The following is a 15,225-nucleotide window of genomic DNA, read 5'->3' on the forward strand; positions in this document are numbered from 1 at the left end:
CCATGTCCCAGTGCAGGCTCCGGGCTCCTTCCCTGTCCCACAGCGGTAACTCTGGAGCAGCCTTGTGCTCACCCTCCTCCTCCTGTGGGCTGGGGGCTGCGAGTTTGCGGCTGCTCCGTGTCCTCTCTCGGGGCCGGCTGTGGGAGGGGCTGATGCCGCTGGCACCGCAGCTCTCTGCAATTCCCTTCCCGGGCTGCTCCATCCTGTTCCGGGCCGCGGGGCGCTGCGGGAGCGCCTCAGGCCGCGGCCCCGCCCGCCTCAGGCCGCTCCCGCCTGGGCTCGGCCCCACCCGCCGCTCCCGCCTCAGGCTGCGGCCCCTCCCGCCTGGGCTCGGCCCCACCCGCCGCTCCCGCCTCTGCCGGAGCCCTCCGAGCCGCCAGGGGGCGCGCTGAGCGCTGCTGGCTTCCGGCGCCTCCCGCCACTCTCCGCTCTTTTTCCGCGGCTGCCGCCGACATGGTGAGTCCGGGTCCCGCCATCCGCCGCCATCCTCGGGCGGGCCCGCGCCCCCGCGGCGGGGAGCGGCGGTGGGGACCGCAAGGGACCGGGGCGAGGGGCATGCGGGGCGGTGAGAGCCCGGGATGGCTGGGGAGGGGGGGATTGGGGCAGGGGCCTCGGTGGAGCCTGACCGGCGGCCCTCCCGCCCGCCCCGCGTAGGGACGTGTCCGGACGAAGACGGTGAAGAAAGCGGCGCGGGTGATCATCGAGAAGTATTACACACGCCTCGGGAATGACTTCCACACCAACAAACGTGTGTGCGAGGAGATCGCCATCATCCCCAGCAAGAAGCTGCGCAACAAGATTGCGGGGTGAGCACTGCGGGCCCGGGTGGGCTTTGGGTGTGGGGGGTACCGGCTGGGCTTGGGACACCGGAGGGTCGCAGGGGGGTTCGGGCACCGCGGGGCTCTGGATGGGCTTCGGGTAGCTGGCGGTGTCCCAGGGGTTTGGGCATCGGAAGCGCCTGGGGGGATTCGGGCACGGCGTGGGGGTTCCTGCATTCGAAAGTGATTACGGTCTCGCCTGTGGCCGGGTCATTGATAGTGCAGGGAGAGCAGAGCGAGAGTTTTCCCGTGTTTGGGGGGGTCTGTGTCTCCCCCAAACCCTGTTACTGTCGGACACTTTGATCCTCTGGAGGTGATGGGATGATGCCAGGGTGAGTGGTGGGACATTGCCGGGGTAGAGGGTAACAGCGGTCCTCATCCTGCTGTGGTTCCGGGATTTGGGTGTGGGGAAGGGTGCCATGAGCCCTGGGAAAGCCCAGGACACCCCCGTGTCCCCGCAGGTATGTCACCCACCTGATGAAGCGAATCCAGAGGGGCCCTGTCCGCGGCATCTCCATCAAACTGCAGGAGGAGGAGAGGGAGAGGAGGGACAACTATGTCCCCGAGGTGAGGCTCCAGCTTCCCCATCGCTCCATCCTGCCTCGCTGTATCTCCAGAAATGCTCCCAAGTTTCTTTAAAACAATCCCCCAGCCAGGAGGAGCTGAGGAGGGTTTGGATCAGGGGGGCTGAGGTGGATCCCTCCAAAGCTGCCACCTAGGACAGGAAGGACAGCTGGCTTCTTGTGGTTTGGTTTTTCTAACTTAAAATTTAGGAAAAAAGAAATTTGATGGGAAGCAGGAGGATATTTCAGAATGACTGAAAACCTGCCTTGCAGCTGGAATCCCCAGAGGGAAGTTTTGATAAAATTGGGCGGGCTCAAGATCTCACCTGTCACCTGGGTGAGGTGGTCCAGGAGGGCTTCCCTTGTTCCAGGAATGTGATCCTGTTGCTCCTAAATCCTGTAACCTTCAGGCACAGCACATCTTGCCCTTTTCCCTGATCTTCCCAGTCAGCTCCTGGCAGAGCTGCTGGTTTCTGTGCAGGTGCCAGAGAGGGGTTACAGGGAAGGAATGTCCACGCTGCAGCTGTTGGTGCAGTGTCAGCACACGAAACCTGTGCTGTTTGTGGTTTCCTAGAAAAATCCTGGTCTTGCGTAGCTCTTGGGGAAGGAAACCTGTGGAGGTAGAGTTTTTGGGGTCTGGAGAGGGCTGGAGGAAGTTTTGCTGGGATTAAAGAGCAGGAGAGCACAGGTGTCCTGGAGGTGGGACTGTCTTTGTTGGCACTGTGGTGGCCTTGTGTCCCAAGGCAGCTGTGAGTGTCACTGTGACTGCCAGGACTGGTGCAGTTGAGGGTCCAACACCAGCTCCTCAGCAGCCTTGGCCTGGAGCAGGTTGGGCCTCAGTTTCCAAAGATTTGCCATAAACCAGGTCCCACTTTCCAAAGATTTGTCATAAATCAGGCTTTTCCCTCTACTGCCGGTGGCCTCCTGCAGCGTTCAGTCAGAAAAGCTGTGTTCCATGAGGATGCTCGTGGCTCTGCTGCTGGAGCTGCTCCCCACAGCAGTGGGATGAGACCAGAGTGGCTGTGGTGACATTTGGGTTCTTGTGGGCCTTTATCAATCGCACCTTTTCTCTCCCCTCTGTCCCCAGGTCTCTGCCCTTGACCAGGAGATCATTGAAGTGGACCCGGACACCAAGGAAATGCTGAAGCTCCTGGTTAGTGGCCACAACTGTTCCTGCCCAGCTGCTGGCACAGCCCTGGCACAGCTCCTGCTGCCCTGAGTGACTGGGTGATGTCAGGGGTGTCCCTCTGCCCTGGGTCCTGTGGGAGGATTAGTTCATGCATGGCTTTTGGAAGGGCAGAGGCATGGGGGCTTTGCCTCCAGCAGGGTGGGAGGTGTTCCTTGCCCTCCATTTTGATGATTCCCTCTCCAAGGAGTCAATCTCTGCAGCAGGGTGGTCTCCCCTTCTTAGGAGACCTTGGTCCACCCTTTGTGGTGCCACAGCACCCTTCCCCCTTCCCACACCTCCCCAGAGAAACCTGCCTCCACTGTCAGTGGATGCTGTGACTGATCCCATTGTTGCTGTGCTGTTTTCCAGGATTTTGGCAGCCTGTCCAACCTGCAGGTGACACAGCCTACAGTGGGAATGAACTTCAAGACGCCCCGAGGAGCGCTCTGAGTCTGTCCCTGTGTGTCGCTTTTCCAATAAACGTGAGGAAACCACCTCAGCCTGCCTGGTCTTTAGACACCCAAGGGATCAGGGAGGGTGGGTTCTTGAGGACTCGACACCTTCATGTGTACCAGCATCTTTTTGGGTTCTTTCCTGGCAGTTTGGGCTGTGAGGTGCAAAGCTGTTCTTTTAGACACTCTCCTGCCTTTGGGGCAGTGGGAGAATAACCATGGTAGCTTCTGGGAGCCTGTCCTACGTTTTCTTGTGGTTCCTCCAAGTGGACATCCCAAGGATCAGGCTGTACCACAATAAAAGTTGTTTGTGCAGCCCTATTGGTCATTTTGAAGTGCTTAAACAAAAGGGAAAAAGTCTTCAAATTTTTTGGTTAAATGAAAGTGAGGAGATGTCCCTCCTTGGATTGTCCCTCCAAGAAAAACTTGCTTAAACTAGTTAAAACACATCTTAAACCACCACACACCCCACAGCCCCATAATAAAGAGAAAATATTTGTGTTTTGGGGAAAAATGTATTTGTTTCTTGTGAAGCTTAAGTTGTTACTTAAAGAAGCAAAAACTGCTATAACTGTACAATGTGTAAGTAACATATTGAATGCTCTGAGCTGCAGTGGGATAATTTATAAATAATCTGGCAGCTCTTCCATTGAAGGTTTTGCTGCTCCAGCCACCTGTTCCTTACCATTTCCTCTTCATTTTGGCCTTCTCACAGTAAATGCTGCATTTGCTTTGGACCCAGTACACTGCATAGCCCGAGGTGCCAGGGATGAAGTCGTGGAGTTCCCCCTCGTATTTCTTCATGTCCCGTGCAGAGGCATAGCCTGGGGAGGGAGGATGGGCTCACTGAGTCCTGCTCCATCTGCAGCCCTCTCCAGGTGCATTTATTTACCTGTCACCATGTTATTTATTGGGTATTCCTGGAGGGCACGGCATGGAAATTCTCCCTGGGTGGGTGCTTCAGATTCTGTTTCTTCAGTGCTGTATCAGGAGGGGAAAAAAAAATCTCTGTGTTAGTTCCTATGTGTTAGGATTGCATGGAATTGGAGGTGTATCCAAATCCCACCACCCAAGCTAGGAAAATACCTCTCAGCCAGGTCTAGCACTTCCTCCTCTGATTCTTCCTCACAGCCATTTCTTGCTGCTTCTGGTTCCTCTGTAGGATTTTCCTTGGGCTAGGAATATCAGCACAAGAAGAAGTTAAAATTGTCCCTGGGTCACCAGAGCACCTAGGACACACTCCCAGTGCATGAATTTTTAGGGCTTATGATTTCAAGCATAATTCAGAGTTCAATTTTAAATTTAAGGGCATTCCTGCTTCAAAAGTGCTGGGAAGTTGCTTTGAGAGGAGAGTGGGCAGTGATATGGGGAAGGAAAACACCAGCCCAAAGGGCTGAGCTCAGCCTGTGGCAGTTGGAATCCTTAGAACAGTACACTGGATATGTCTGGGCAAGGGACAGTCCTTCCAGTGCTGTCCCCTCAGGGTGTCATGCAGGGGGGGACACACAGCACAGCAAGGACAAGGAATCAGAATCAGTGAGGTTGGAAAAGACCATCGGGTCCAACCAGTGACTGATCAGCAGCTTCCCAAGCAGACCAGAGCACTGAGTGCCACATCCAGTCATCCTGGACAGCCCATTCCAGTGCCTGATCACCCCTTCTGGGAAAAATTCTGATGTGCAACATCAACCTCTCCTGGTGCAGCTTAAGGCAGCGTCCTCTCATCCTGTCCCTTGGTCCCTGGGAGCAGTGCCTGGCCCCCACCCAGCTGCCCCCTCCTGTCAGGGAGTTGTGCACAGTCAGAAGGTCCCATCTGAGCCTCCTTTTCTCCAGGCTGAGCCCTCCCCAGCTCCCTCCTGGTGCTCCAGACCCTTCCCTGGCTCAGTTCCTTTTCAGCACTAAAATGTCCTTGAATTGAATTGAGGGGTCCAGAACTGGACACAGTACTCAAGTTGGAGTCTCAGCAGTGCCCAGTACAGGGGAGAATTCACTTCCTGCTCCTGCTGGCCACACAGGCCAGCTGCCACTGGCATTCTTGGCCACCTGGGCTCACATTCAGCTGCTGCTGATCAGCAATCCCAGGACCTTTCTTGCTGGGCTGCTTTCCAGCCACTCTCAGTCTGTAGCTCTGCAGGGTTATTGTGGCCAAAGTGCAGGACCCAGACCTTGGCCTTGTTGACCCTCCTACAGGTGACCCTGGTCCATTGATCCATCCTGTCCAGGTCCCTCAGCAGAGCCTTCCCAGCCTCCAGTAGAACCAAACTCCCACTCAGCTTGGTGTCACCTGTCTGTCTGCCAGGGGTGGGCTCAGTCCCCTCATTCAGATCTTCAGGAAAGGTGTTGAATAGGCCTGGGCCCTACACTGGTCCCTGGGGGACAGCACTGGTGGCCAGACACCAACTGTCCGAGCTGTGGGCTGCAGTTCTCCAGGAGATGCTGTGGGAGATGGTGTCAAAGGCTTTGCTGACATCCATGTAGGCACATCCACTCTTTCCTTCATCCAGGTGGATCCCCTCAGCATGAAAGAAAATCAGGTTGGTCAGGTAGGACCTGCCCCTCCTAAAGCCATGCTGGCTGGGTCTGTTCCCTTGGTTTTCCTGCATGTGCCAGGTGATGGCACTCGAGGTAATCTGCTCCTTAACCTTCTCTGCCCCTGGTCACCCTGAAAGATCTCTTAATTCCCTAGACCCTCCTTCCAGCCCTTCTTGTGGAGGGGTGTCCAATTGTCCCTTGTCATCAGGGACCTCCCCAGTGAGCCAGCACTAGTGATAAATGATGGACAGCAGCTTGGCAAGCTCTTCCTCCAGCTCCCTCATCACCCTGGGATGGATCCCCTCCAGGCCCATGGACTTGTGAGCATCCAAGTGGCACAGCAGGGCAGTGACTGCCTCCTCCTGGGTTTTTTGGGGTCCATTCTGCTCCCCATGCCTGTCTACCACCTCAGGGGGCCATTTGTCCTGATCCAAGCAGTCTTAGTGCTGAAGACTGAGGCGGAGAAGGTGGTAATTATCTCAGCCTTTCCCTAGTCCTTGGTGATGGACACTGCAATAAAGAATGAGGGGTTTCCTTGGTTGTTGTAGACATCTTTTATGGAAAATTCTTTCCTTAGGATTTTTCCTCCTGAGAAGCTGCAAGGCCTCAGGAACAAAATGTAAACATTGATTATCTGCTGCTGTGGAATGCAACAGGTGCATCTGGGATTGGTCTCATGTGGTTGTTTCTAATTAATGGCCAATCACAGTCAGCTGGCTTGGGCTCTCTGTCTGCGACAGAAGCTTTTGTTATCATTCCTTCTTTTTCTATTCTTAGCTAGCCTTCTGATTAAATCCTTTCTTCTATTCTTTTAGTATAGTTTTAATGTAATATATATCATAAAATAATAAATCAAGCCTTCTGAAACATGGAGTCAGATCCTTGTGTCTTCCCTCAACCTGAGACCCCTGTGAACCACTGTCACATTTGTTCCTCCTTTTATATATATAATTTATAAAAATATTATCCTTTATAGAGGTGGCCAGATTGAGTTCTAACTGAGCTTTCACCTCTCTAATTTTCTCCTTTCTGCATGACCTAAAGACTTCTTTAAATGCTTCCTGAGTTGCCTGCCCCTTTTCCCATAAATTATATTTGCTCTTCTTTCCCCCCTGAATGCCTGTGCAAGCTCCCTGCTCAGCACATAGATGTGAAGTACAAATTTTTCATCTTACCTGTTCTTCAAGGGCATCTGCCTTCTCCCAAATAAACCGGCCAATCTTCCTTCTGATTTCTGACAACAACAGCAAAACTAGTGACTGTGAGAGCACCAAAAATCACAACTCTGGCAAGTTGCTGCCAGTGTGATGCCCTCCAGGTGCCTCTGGGGACAAGCCCAAAGGCAAGGTGTTGCCCCTGGGCCAGGGCAATCCCAAGCACAAATTCAGGGTGGGGAAGAGTGGATTGAAAGCAGCCCTGAGGAGAACTTGGGGGTGTTGGTGGATGAGAAGCTCATGGATGTGAGCTTCCATGTGTCCTGGGCTGCTCCCACAGTGTGGGCAGCTGGTGAGGGGAGGATTCTGCCTCTCTCAGGAGCAGCAGTGCTCCTCCAGCTCTGGGGTCCCCAACAGCAGCAGGACACGGAGCTGTTGGAGCAAGTCCAGAGGAGGCCACGGAGATGCTCCAAGGACTGGAGCCCCTTTGCTCTGGACAGCTGAGAGAGCTGGGGGTGCTCACCTGGACAAGAGAAGGCTCCAGAGACCCCTCAGGGCCCCTTCCAGTGCCTAAACGGCTCCAGGAGAGCTGGAGAGGGACCTGGGGACAAGGGCCTGAAGTGCCAGGACAAAGAGGGAAGGCTTCAAACTGACAGAGGGCAGGGTTAGATGGGATACTGGGAAGAAATTCTTCCCTGTGAGGGTGGTGAGGGCCTGGCACAGGTTTCCCAGAGCAGCTGTGGCTGCCCCATCCTGGGAATGTTCAAGGTCAAGCCACTCTGTGGTAACAGATGGATCATACTCTGTCCTCCGGGAGGAAGAGCCACTCCCAAGCAGAAGGAAAAGTCCCTCCCTGCAGACAAGTAACTGTCAGCTCTAGTTTGCACCAAGGCTGCACTCAGGGGGGATTTCCACGGGAAAACATCCCCAGATGATTGTTTGTGCCTGACCTTCGTGCAGGCAGGCAGGGGGCAGGATGAAGTGGCCCAGAACCACCGAGGGCCTCTCCGTAGCTCGGGTGCTCGCACACACTGAGAGGTAACTGGAGTGAAAGACCGTGGCTTTGCCCTCCAGGTAACTGAGGCTCTCGTGTATGCTGCAAGAGAGAAACAGAGCTGCTTTCCAAAGAGAACTTGGAAGCAAACCAAAACCAAAACGTTTAGAGGGGTGTTATCATGAAACTTGCTCTGAATTTTTTTGCCAAAAGCCCCTAATTTTCTGTGATTTTCTACCAGTCACGTCCTGGCTACCAGCACCTCCCAGGGGCAGCCTAGAGGAAGGACAAGGGTAAACGTATTTTTAGGGATTAGACAGTCCCACTCTGCTCTTGAGGTGAAACTGCTTCGGGGAGGGCAAAGACAGGATTTTTCTACAATTATCCTTCACCATACTGGTTCCTGCTCACACAGCTGAGCAAGGAAGTGGAGGTGGAGGGTGCTCCAGCCCTCACTGTCCTCCTTAGAGAGGAATTAAATCTTGTTTGCTGGGTTTAAGGATGATTATATAATTATATTTATCTATTTATTTCTATTTTTATATATTTATTACATTCATATATTATAAAATTATATATTTTAATGTATATAGAATATATATAATTTTATAATTAGTAATAGTATCTAAATGCTTATATATAGTATATATAATATAGTACAGTATACTCTCTAGTATAGTATATATACTATATATATAATTTATATATATATATGTGTATATATGTGTATATATATGTGTGTACATGTATATATATATATATAAATTATCCAGAATTCCCCTGGGGGAGCAGGCTGGTCTGGCAGCACATTGTTGCAGAATAAAAGATGTTATTCTGTGTTTACTGGAATTCCCCTCGCTTAGCTGGAGCAGGTGGCTGAAAGATTCCAAAATCCAAAGCCAGTTTTAAGCACTGGTCTGTTAGAGAAACTATTTAATTCAGCCTAGCAAAGCCTAAGGGAAATATCACAGCTTCCTTCCCCATACATATGTTTACATGACTAAATAATGAATAAATACAAATACTCGCTGATATTGAGGAAGTGAGAAAGATCCTTAAGCCTTTCCTTAAATATGTATAAATGTTCCATAGCTCTCTAATTTTTTTTAAGCATTTCTGTCCTTTTCTGTCCATTTTTAACCCAGTGCTTCCTTTTAGCATTAATTCACACTGGATTTTTTGGAACCAGATTCCTTCCTTGGGAACTGTATCACCTCTGTTTTAGATGCTGATTTTCCAGCAGACCAGCAAGAAACCAGTACAATTAATTAAATTTATATCACTGTTAAGCCATTCTCAACCCATGGATGGTTTTTCTCTGTCTATCTATAGCTTAGTGTGGGTGTGTGTTTTCCTGAGCCCACTGGCCAATGGCAGATCCACGCCATGACTTTAAAAACACACCCTTGAATTTTACAGGATGTCAATATCCATGAAATACTTTTCACTAAATACATTAAAGCCTCCTTTGCCCACCTGCGGGTGTCGGGGTGGGCAGCATCGCTGCTGAACAGGTAATCAGCATCCAGCCAGTGGGCAATGGTCCCGCCGCCATCGGCTGCAGGGGACAGAGAGCCAGGTGAGTGTGGCCATCCCCGGGTTCCCACCTTGGGGTGACCCGGGGAGGGGACAGCTGCTTGTGGGACCACCCTGAAGTGGAAGCTGTGACAGCTCCCCATGCCTGTGGGACTCCCATTGCTCCCCTGAGGGCTGGGCAGGGCTTTTCCTCAGTGTGGGCACACCGTGGATTGGCCAAACTCGTGCTCTGTCCTGTTGTGTGGGTCTCAGTCCCACAAAGGGCTGTGTCCCCACTGCTGTGCCCTGCTGAGGAATGATGGATGGGTTGTGCTCCCCTCCTAATTCCCTCTGAGCGGTGACACGGCCGTGCCCCTGCCAATTCCCCCGCGGATTCCTGCCCGCTCCGTGCCCCAGGGCTCCCCTGGACTTGACCGTGGTGTGGCTCCCTCACCCCAGAGCCCCCGCGGGCCCGGGCTGACGCTCTGCGAGAACCAAGCGCGGTGTCCGCGGAACATCGCGGCGGGAGCCGCCCGGGGAGGAGACGAGAGAGGGAACCGCCCTGAAGGGCTGGAAGGAGGCAGGAACCGCCCTGAGGGGAACGGCCGTGAAGGGCTGGAAAGGAGGCAGGAACCGCCCTGAGAGGAGACGAGGGCGGGAACGGCCGTGAGGGGGTGGGCGAAGACAGGAACCGCCCTGAGGGGAACGACCCTGAGGGGAAATGAGGGCAGGAACGGCCGTGAGGGGCTGGAAAGGAGGCGGGAATGGCCGTGAGGGGAAACGAAGGAGGGAACGGCCGTGAGGGGCTGGAAAGGAGGCGGGAACCGCTCTGAGGGGAAATGAGGGCGGGAACGGCCGTGAGGGGAAGCGGTGGGGGAAAAACCCCGGCGAGAGGGAGAACGGCTGAAGCTGCGCCAGGGAGCTTTAAGCTGGATATTAGGGAAAGGTTCTTCCCCCACAACATGGGCGGGCACTGGAACAGCTCCCCAGGGCAGCCCCAAGCCTGACAGAGCGCAAAGGGCACTTGGACAACGCTCCGAGGCACAGGGCGGGGTTTTGCGGTGTCCCGTGCAGAGACAGGAGTCGGACTCGATCCTTTTTCTCCTAGAAGCTTTTCTCAGAAAAAAATCTTGCATTTTGCTGATTCCAGAAACTGCTTGCAGAAAAATTGCTTTTGTTTCATAAAGCACAAATGAGGCTTGTTTCATGCTCGAAGCTTCCCAAGATATCCCTCAGGATAACCCATCCTCGGGGAGCTGTTGCCAGCAGCAGCAGCTCAACAAGATCCCGAGTACTTCAGAACCCCAAGGATGCTGGATAAAACTGAGGAGGTATTTCTGGACATGGTCCTGAAATCCACAGTTAAAGGAAATCAGCCTCTGGCGTGGTCACGTGTTGTTCTCCCACAGACAGGGGATTTTTGAGTAAACCATCAAAATAGGAACAGAAAAATCCCACAGATGCAACCAGGGCAGACGTCTCCAATGTGTAAAGATGATAATGTGTCCTTTGGAGACAGGGTCACTTCACATTGCCTCCACTGAATCTTCAGTTTCTGCAGTTGTCTCCACTCCTTTCCTAATTATAGTGAAGCTCTCTTGGTGGAGTGGTTACCCAACAATTATTCTGGTGCTCTTGAGGATATGAAAGGTGGAGCTGGGGTGATGGAAAGCACTTTGGTGGCCCTTCATGATCCAGGAGAGGAGGCCAGGACATGTTCCACAGCTCCTTGGGCTCACACAGCACCCAGTGCTGCTCCACTGGGGTCTCTGGGAGAGAAGCTGAAACCTTGATCCCATACAAGTGCTCCTGGTTAAATCCATTTGGATACAATATTCCTCAAGCCATCATTCTGATTTCTTCATAAAATAAAAGTGAGCTGATGGCAGCAGCATTGCTTTTGGGTAGTGTGAATCCCCCACAGTGTAACAGAGGACCGGCCTTAACTTCTCCATGGGCTGAAGCACAGAGAAAACCAGAACTGAAATTCACCAACACACACCTCTGCTTCCCCCAGGCTCAGCTTTACACCACACATTCCAAAACGCATCTGCCAGAGTTCTCCCCATCCCTCCTTCTGTGTCCCACCCTATGGCCCCAAGGTTCTTCATCCCTTGTGCCTTCCCTTCAGACCCACACAGGAGCCTCAGGCCAGGCAGATACCACACCAGCAAAAGAAAAATTAAAAAATTTAATTCTCTTTTATTGATGGAAAAGTGATCTTTCATCTTCTCAGGGGGATAAAAAAAGCACAACTGCCCATCATGCCACCAAGGCTACGTATCCACCCACAACCCAGAGGCCATCAGAGACTGTGATATCAGCTTGTCAAATGACTCTGAAGAAACATTTAATGGGCTAGCAGTTTATTAAAGGATAAAAATCCTCCAAAATTTTGAGCAATGAAAAGATATCATTTTCTTAAGCAGTAAAATTTTTAGCTCAAAAAGCCTGCAGAGCTCCCTTGATGCTGTGGCTAAGTGATATTATTAGCAAATTTTGGAAAGAAGTTCATCAATCTTGTGGCTATGATGAAGAATGGACAGAAGCTCGAGAAGACTCTGACTTGCACGAAGAATGTCTCAAACCTGCATGGAGAGAGTAGATTGACGTCAGTCACTCTAGTGACACCTTCAACTGCAATTATTTTAGGACTGAAAACCAGTTTCCTCAGAGCAGTCTGGTTCCCTGCAGAACCACCTTCCAGTGAGGTTCAGGTAAAAATCCTGCAGAAACTCCTTTTCTGTCCCCTCCTTGGTGGAGTTCAGAGTCCAACAAGTCAAGAGGATCCTTGTTCTCCACCCCAGGGAGGAGTTTGTCCTGCTCTCAACTCCTTCCAGGCCAGCTCAGTAAATCCTCATCCCCAGAGCACAGTGAAGCACCCACATCCCCCTCCAGCCAGACGTGGCATCCCTCACCAGTGTCCCACCAACCCAAGCCATGGTACTGTGTGAGCCCAGCACATCCAGACCGTGCCTTGGGGCCAGGCTCACACCCCACTGCCCAAAGGTGAGTGACAGACCACAGCAGTGACTGTATACAACTTTTATAGCTCTGCAGGAACTGGGGCATTTCATATAAGGGTCCTGTCAAGGCTTGTCCCAGAACAGTTAATCATTATCCAGCCTCTAACTGGACACATAATTTGGCTGTTTCAGCCACGGTTACGTCAGCTGAGCCCCATATTCAGTTTCTTTTCCCTATCAAGTGTTAAACTGGAATTTCCCCATTGCTACATCCAGATCAGTTACACGCAGTCTGAAGAACTTAAAGCCCTCACAAAGAGACACTGGTGAATAAACCCCAAAATGTTTCTGGTTTGTGCCTCATAAATCCCACAGGGTGCTGGTTAACCAGCCTGCGGCACAGGGACTTTGGGTACAGCGACTTCCTGCTCCTCCCCCGACAGGAAACAGCACTCGGGGCCTGAGGGAGCTTTAGGGACTGCGACAACTCTCTGCGGTATCTTCTAGCTGAGGCAGCAACAACATGCAGGGAAGATTTTCTTCAAAGCTCTCCTTTTTTAGGAGGAAAGGACTCTTGTAGGCACGGGATGGCCAAAACTAGACCAAAATAGCGGGCAGAAAGGGTGTGGGAACAGGTTTCTTTGTGTCCCAAATATTATCTACTTTTAGGGTGTGGTGCTTTGTTTCTCAGCTTTTCAAACCCCCCCCTCCCTACAGAAATGGGTCTGTGTTTCCCTTACCAGCACAGCACGGGAATAACTCACCATGGATTATCCCAGACGCAGCTCAGAAGTCTGGCTCTGCAGGAAAGAAGTGCAGAGCGTTAAACCTGGGGCTAATGGCACCCCCTATCCCCTGTGCCCACAAGGTTCCCCACGGAAACAGCCCCTTTACGGCGACCAGAGCTGCCTTCAGCTGTAGCTGAGGCTAGGTTTACACCATCATCCCTTCTTTATACACACACAACATAAAGCAAAAATTCCCTGCATGACCCATCGCCTTCTAGTTAAATTCACCACGGCAGAGATCGGGTGACACGGCATCACCAAATCCCTGTGGATTAACACCAGCGTGCGTCCTTACCGAATCCTTCACAGGCACGTGTAACAGCCTTTTCAGCTAAAAGCAAGTTAGCTTTCTCCCTCTAACACAAGACCTTCAAACCCCGCTCCATTTCACCCTGCTTCCCAGGAAAAGGAACAGAGACAGCACGGATATAAAGCAAGGAGCTCCTGCACGCAGGAGGGGAGGCACAGCATACCCCAGATGTAATTGCGTGACTCCGGCATGGTGGAATGCGCCACCCTACAAGAGAAGATGTCCTCCCTTGTGGGGATAAAGGGCGCATAGACCAGGCGCTGGAACTGCCACTTGTCGTTGAAGGACAAGTCCCCGTACGTGACGCCGGGCATGGGCACGCCGTTCTTCAGGAGTTCGATGTCAATCTTGGGTGGGTGAAAGCCAGTGACAAAGCAGTGGAGAGTGTTCTCCTTTCCCACCTCGGCGCGGGAACGGGCGTACACTTCCACCTTCGGCGCCTCTGGAGAGAGGGGCGAGGGCGCGTGAGAAGCGGGGCTGCCGCGGGCACCGCCGCGATGCCAACACTCGCCACCCACCCGGGACCCCACAGCCCCTCACCCCCGTCGGGACCCTTCGCGCCGCCCCAGGCACTCACCAGCGGCCGCCCCCAGGCCGAGCAGCGCCAGCAGAGCGAGCACCCCGAGCGCCAGGGCCCTCCGCGCCATAGCCGCTCCTCTCTGCCCCGCCGTTTCCCGGAACGTCCCACCCCTGCCCGCACTCCGCCTTTTATAGCCTCCGGAACACACGGCCAATCGTGGTGCGGAGCGGCCTCTACGTCATCAGTTTCCAGGTAGAACGGGAGCTCCGGGGTTGTGCGAGCCAGCGGGGCAGCGCTTTCGCTTTCAGTTCCGTGCTGAGTGGGGGGAAAACCCGGACAGAGACCCCGGGGCGTCAGCGGGCAACAGCGGCTGGACGTGAGCCCGGGTGGGCAATGGCACCTGCTCGGGACCAGCCCCGGTGTGGCCACAGGCCCAGGCAGCGCCCGTCCCCTGTGCTGGGCGCTGCTGAGGCCACACCCCAAACCCTGTGGTCAGTTCTGCGTCTTTCACTCCAAGAAGGACATCGAGGGGCTGGAGCGTGTCCAGGAAAAGGCACAGAGACGGGAAGGGGCTGGAGCACCAGGAGCAGCTGAGGGAGCTGGGAGGGCTCAGCCTGGAGAAAAGGAGGCTCGGGGGACCTTCTTCCTACAACTCCCTGACAGAAGAGGGCAGCCAGGTGGGGTTGTGCTCCACCCCCTGGGAACAAAGGAGAGGACAAGAGGAAACAGCTTCAAGTAGCACCCGGAAAGGTTTAGATTGGATCTTAGAGAAAAGTTACTCTCTGAAAGGGCTGTCTAGCCTTGCCACAGGCTGCCAGGGCAGTGGTGGAGTCCTCATCCATTGAGGGATTTAAAAGCACTTGGGGACATGGGTTAGTGGCGGCCTCGGCAGTGCTGGAGGAATGATTTGACTTGATGGTCACTGAGAGATTTTCCAACCTAAATGGGGGTAAAAGTCACCTCTTGCAGATTTTGCATCCAGGGCTGGTATTACACCAACAGCCTGTGGTGAGCAAGCCATCCACCATCCTTTTTTAACCTCTTTCAAAACCTGTGTGGTTTGTCTCATTCCAGCAGCTGCAGGGTGGGAAATTGGCTGTTGTTGGACCACAGCACACAGAAAACATGAGAATTCCCTGACATAAAGCGCGAGAATTCTAACACCAAAGAACCAGGTTTTCTGGTGCCTCTTCCAGAAGAACTGTGAGCACCAAAGCCCAGCAAGGCTAGGAATGCCACTGAGTGTTCCAGTAGTGCTGCTTAGAAGGAAAATAAAGGGAAAAGAAAGTCAAGTCACTGCTAGTGGGAAGAAAACAGTAGCATGGTCTACGTACCAAAACACTAAGTCCCCTTAGGACTTCTTAATGTATCTCATTAAAGCACAAATTAAATTAATAAAGCATGTATGGTGAACACCCCAAAGGCAGCAGGTAAATCAGGAGAGG

General features: G+C 52.9%; 3 protein-coding genes and 1 non-coding gene across 4 annotated transcripts; 2 read left to right on the forward strand and 2 right to left on the reverse strand.

Annotated features, from left to right (window-relative positions):
- Nucleotides 1-404: 404 nt before the first annotated feature.
- On the forward strand, nt 405-3,043 carry RPS17 (ribosomal protein S17). The gene is made up of 5 exons (XM_054272787.1): nt 405-456; nt 655-806; nt 1,280-1,385; nt 2,469-2,534; nt 2,919-3,043. The coding sequence occupies exons 1-5, from the start codon at nt 454-456 to the stop codon at nt 2,997-2,999; spliced, it is 408 nt and encodes a 135-aa protein (XP_054128762.1). The 5' UTR covers nt 405-453; the 3' UTR covers nt 3,000-3,043.
- LOC128935101 (small nucleolar RNA SNORA71) lies at nt 988-1,115 on the forward strand. Its single transcript, XR_008482917.1, has one exon. It is a non-coding gene; the product is annotated as a small nucleolar RNA SNORA71 (small nucleolar RNA).
- Nucleotides 3,044-3,682: 639 nt separating the features above from the next.
- On the reverse strand, nt 3,683-9,714 carry TERB2 (telomere repeat binding bouquet formation protein 2). The gene is made up of 7 exons (XM_054272487.1): nt 9,651-9,714; nt 9,158-9,239; nt 7,638-7,783; nt 6,709-6,767; nt 4,088-4,176; nt 3,894-3,982; nt 3,683-3,825 (listed from the first exon to the last, which is right to left on the reverse strand). The coding sequence occupies exons 1-7, from the start codon at nt 9,712-9,714 to the stop codon at nt 3,683-3,685; spliced, it is 672 nt and encodes a 223-aa protein (XP_054128462.1).
- Nucleotides 9,715-11,541: 1,827 nt separating this feature from the next.
- Nucleotides 11,542-13,928, reverse strand: B2M (beta-2-microglobulin). Its single transcript, XM_054272832.1, has 4 exons — nt 13,838-13,928; nt 13,424-13,702; nt 12,927-12,962; nt 11,542-11,784 (listed from the first exon to the last, which is right to left on the reverse strand). The coding sequence occupies exons 1-3, from the start codon at nt 13,905-13,907 to the stop codon at nt 12,949-12,951; spliced, it is 363 nt and encodes a 120-aa protein (XP_054128807.1). The 5' UTR covers nt 13,908-13,928; the 3' UTR covers nt 11,542-11,784; nt 12,927-12,948.
- Between the last annotated feature and the right edge of the window lie 1,297 nt (nt 13,929-15,225).

The sequence above is a fragment of the Melozone crissalis genome, unplaced genomic scaffold (assembly GCF_028551555.1).
Source record: "Melozone crissalis strain CALT ecotype California unplaced genomic scaffold, PUWL_Pcris_2 ptg000014l_1, whole genome shotgun sequence".
Taxonomy (NCBI): domain Eukaryota; kingdom Metazoa; phylum Chordata; class Aves; order Passeriformes; family Passerellidae; genus Melozone; species Melozone crissalis.

Excerpts from the sequence above, each read along its gene's own strand:
- RPS17 (XM_054272787.1), top strand. Across the intron at positions 1,386-2,468 it reads GGGACAACTATGTCCCCGAG|GTCTCTGCCCTTGACCAGGA; the intron begins GTGAGGCTCCAG and ends CTCTGTCCCCAG. Across the intron at positions 2,535-2,918 it reads AGGAAATGCTGAAGCTCCTG|GATTTTGGCAGCCTGTCCAA; the intron begins GTTAGTGGCCAC and ends GCTGTTTTCCAG.
- TERB2 (XM_054272487.1), bottom strand. The coding sequence starts at position 9,714 with ATGTTCCGCGGACACCGCGCTTGGTTCTCGCAGAGCGTCAGCCCGGGC. Across the intron at positions 9,240-9,650 it reads GGGCCCGCGGGGGCTCTGGG|CCGATGGCGGCGGGACCATT; the intron begins GTGAGGGAGCCA and ends TGTCCCCTGCAG. Across the intron at positions 6,768-7,637 it reads CCCTGCCTGCCTGCACGAAG|AAATCAGAAGGAAGATTGGC; the intron begins GTCAGGCACAAA and ends TGTTGTTGTCAG.
- B2M (XM_054272832.1), bottom strand. The coding sequence starts at position 13,907 with ATGGCGCGGAGGGCCCTGGCGCTCGGGGTGCTCGCTCTGCTGGCGCTG. Across the intron at positions 13,703-13,837 it reads CGGCCTGGGGGCGGCCGCTG|AGGCGCCGAAGGTGGAAGTG; the intron begins GTGAGTGCCTGG and ends CCCTCTCTCCAG.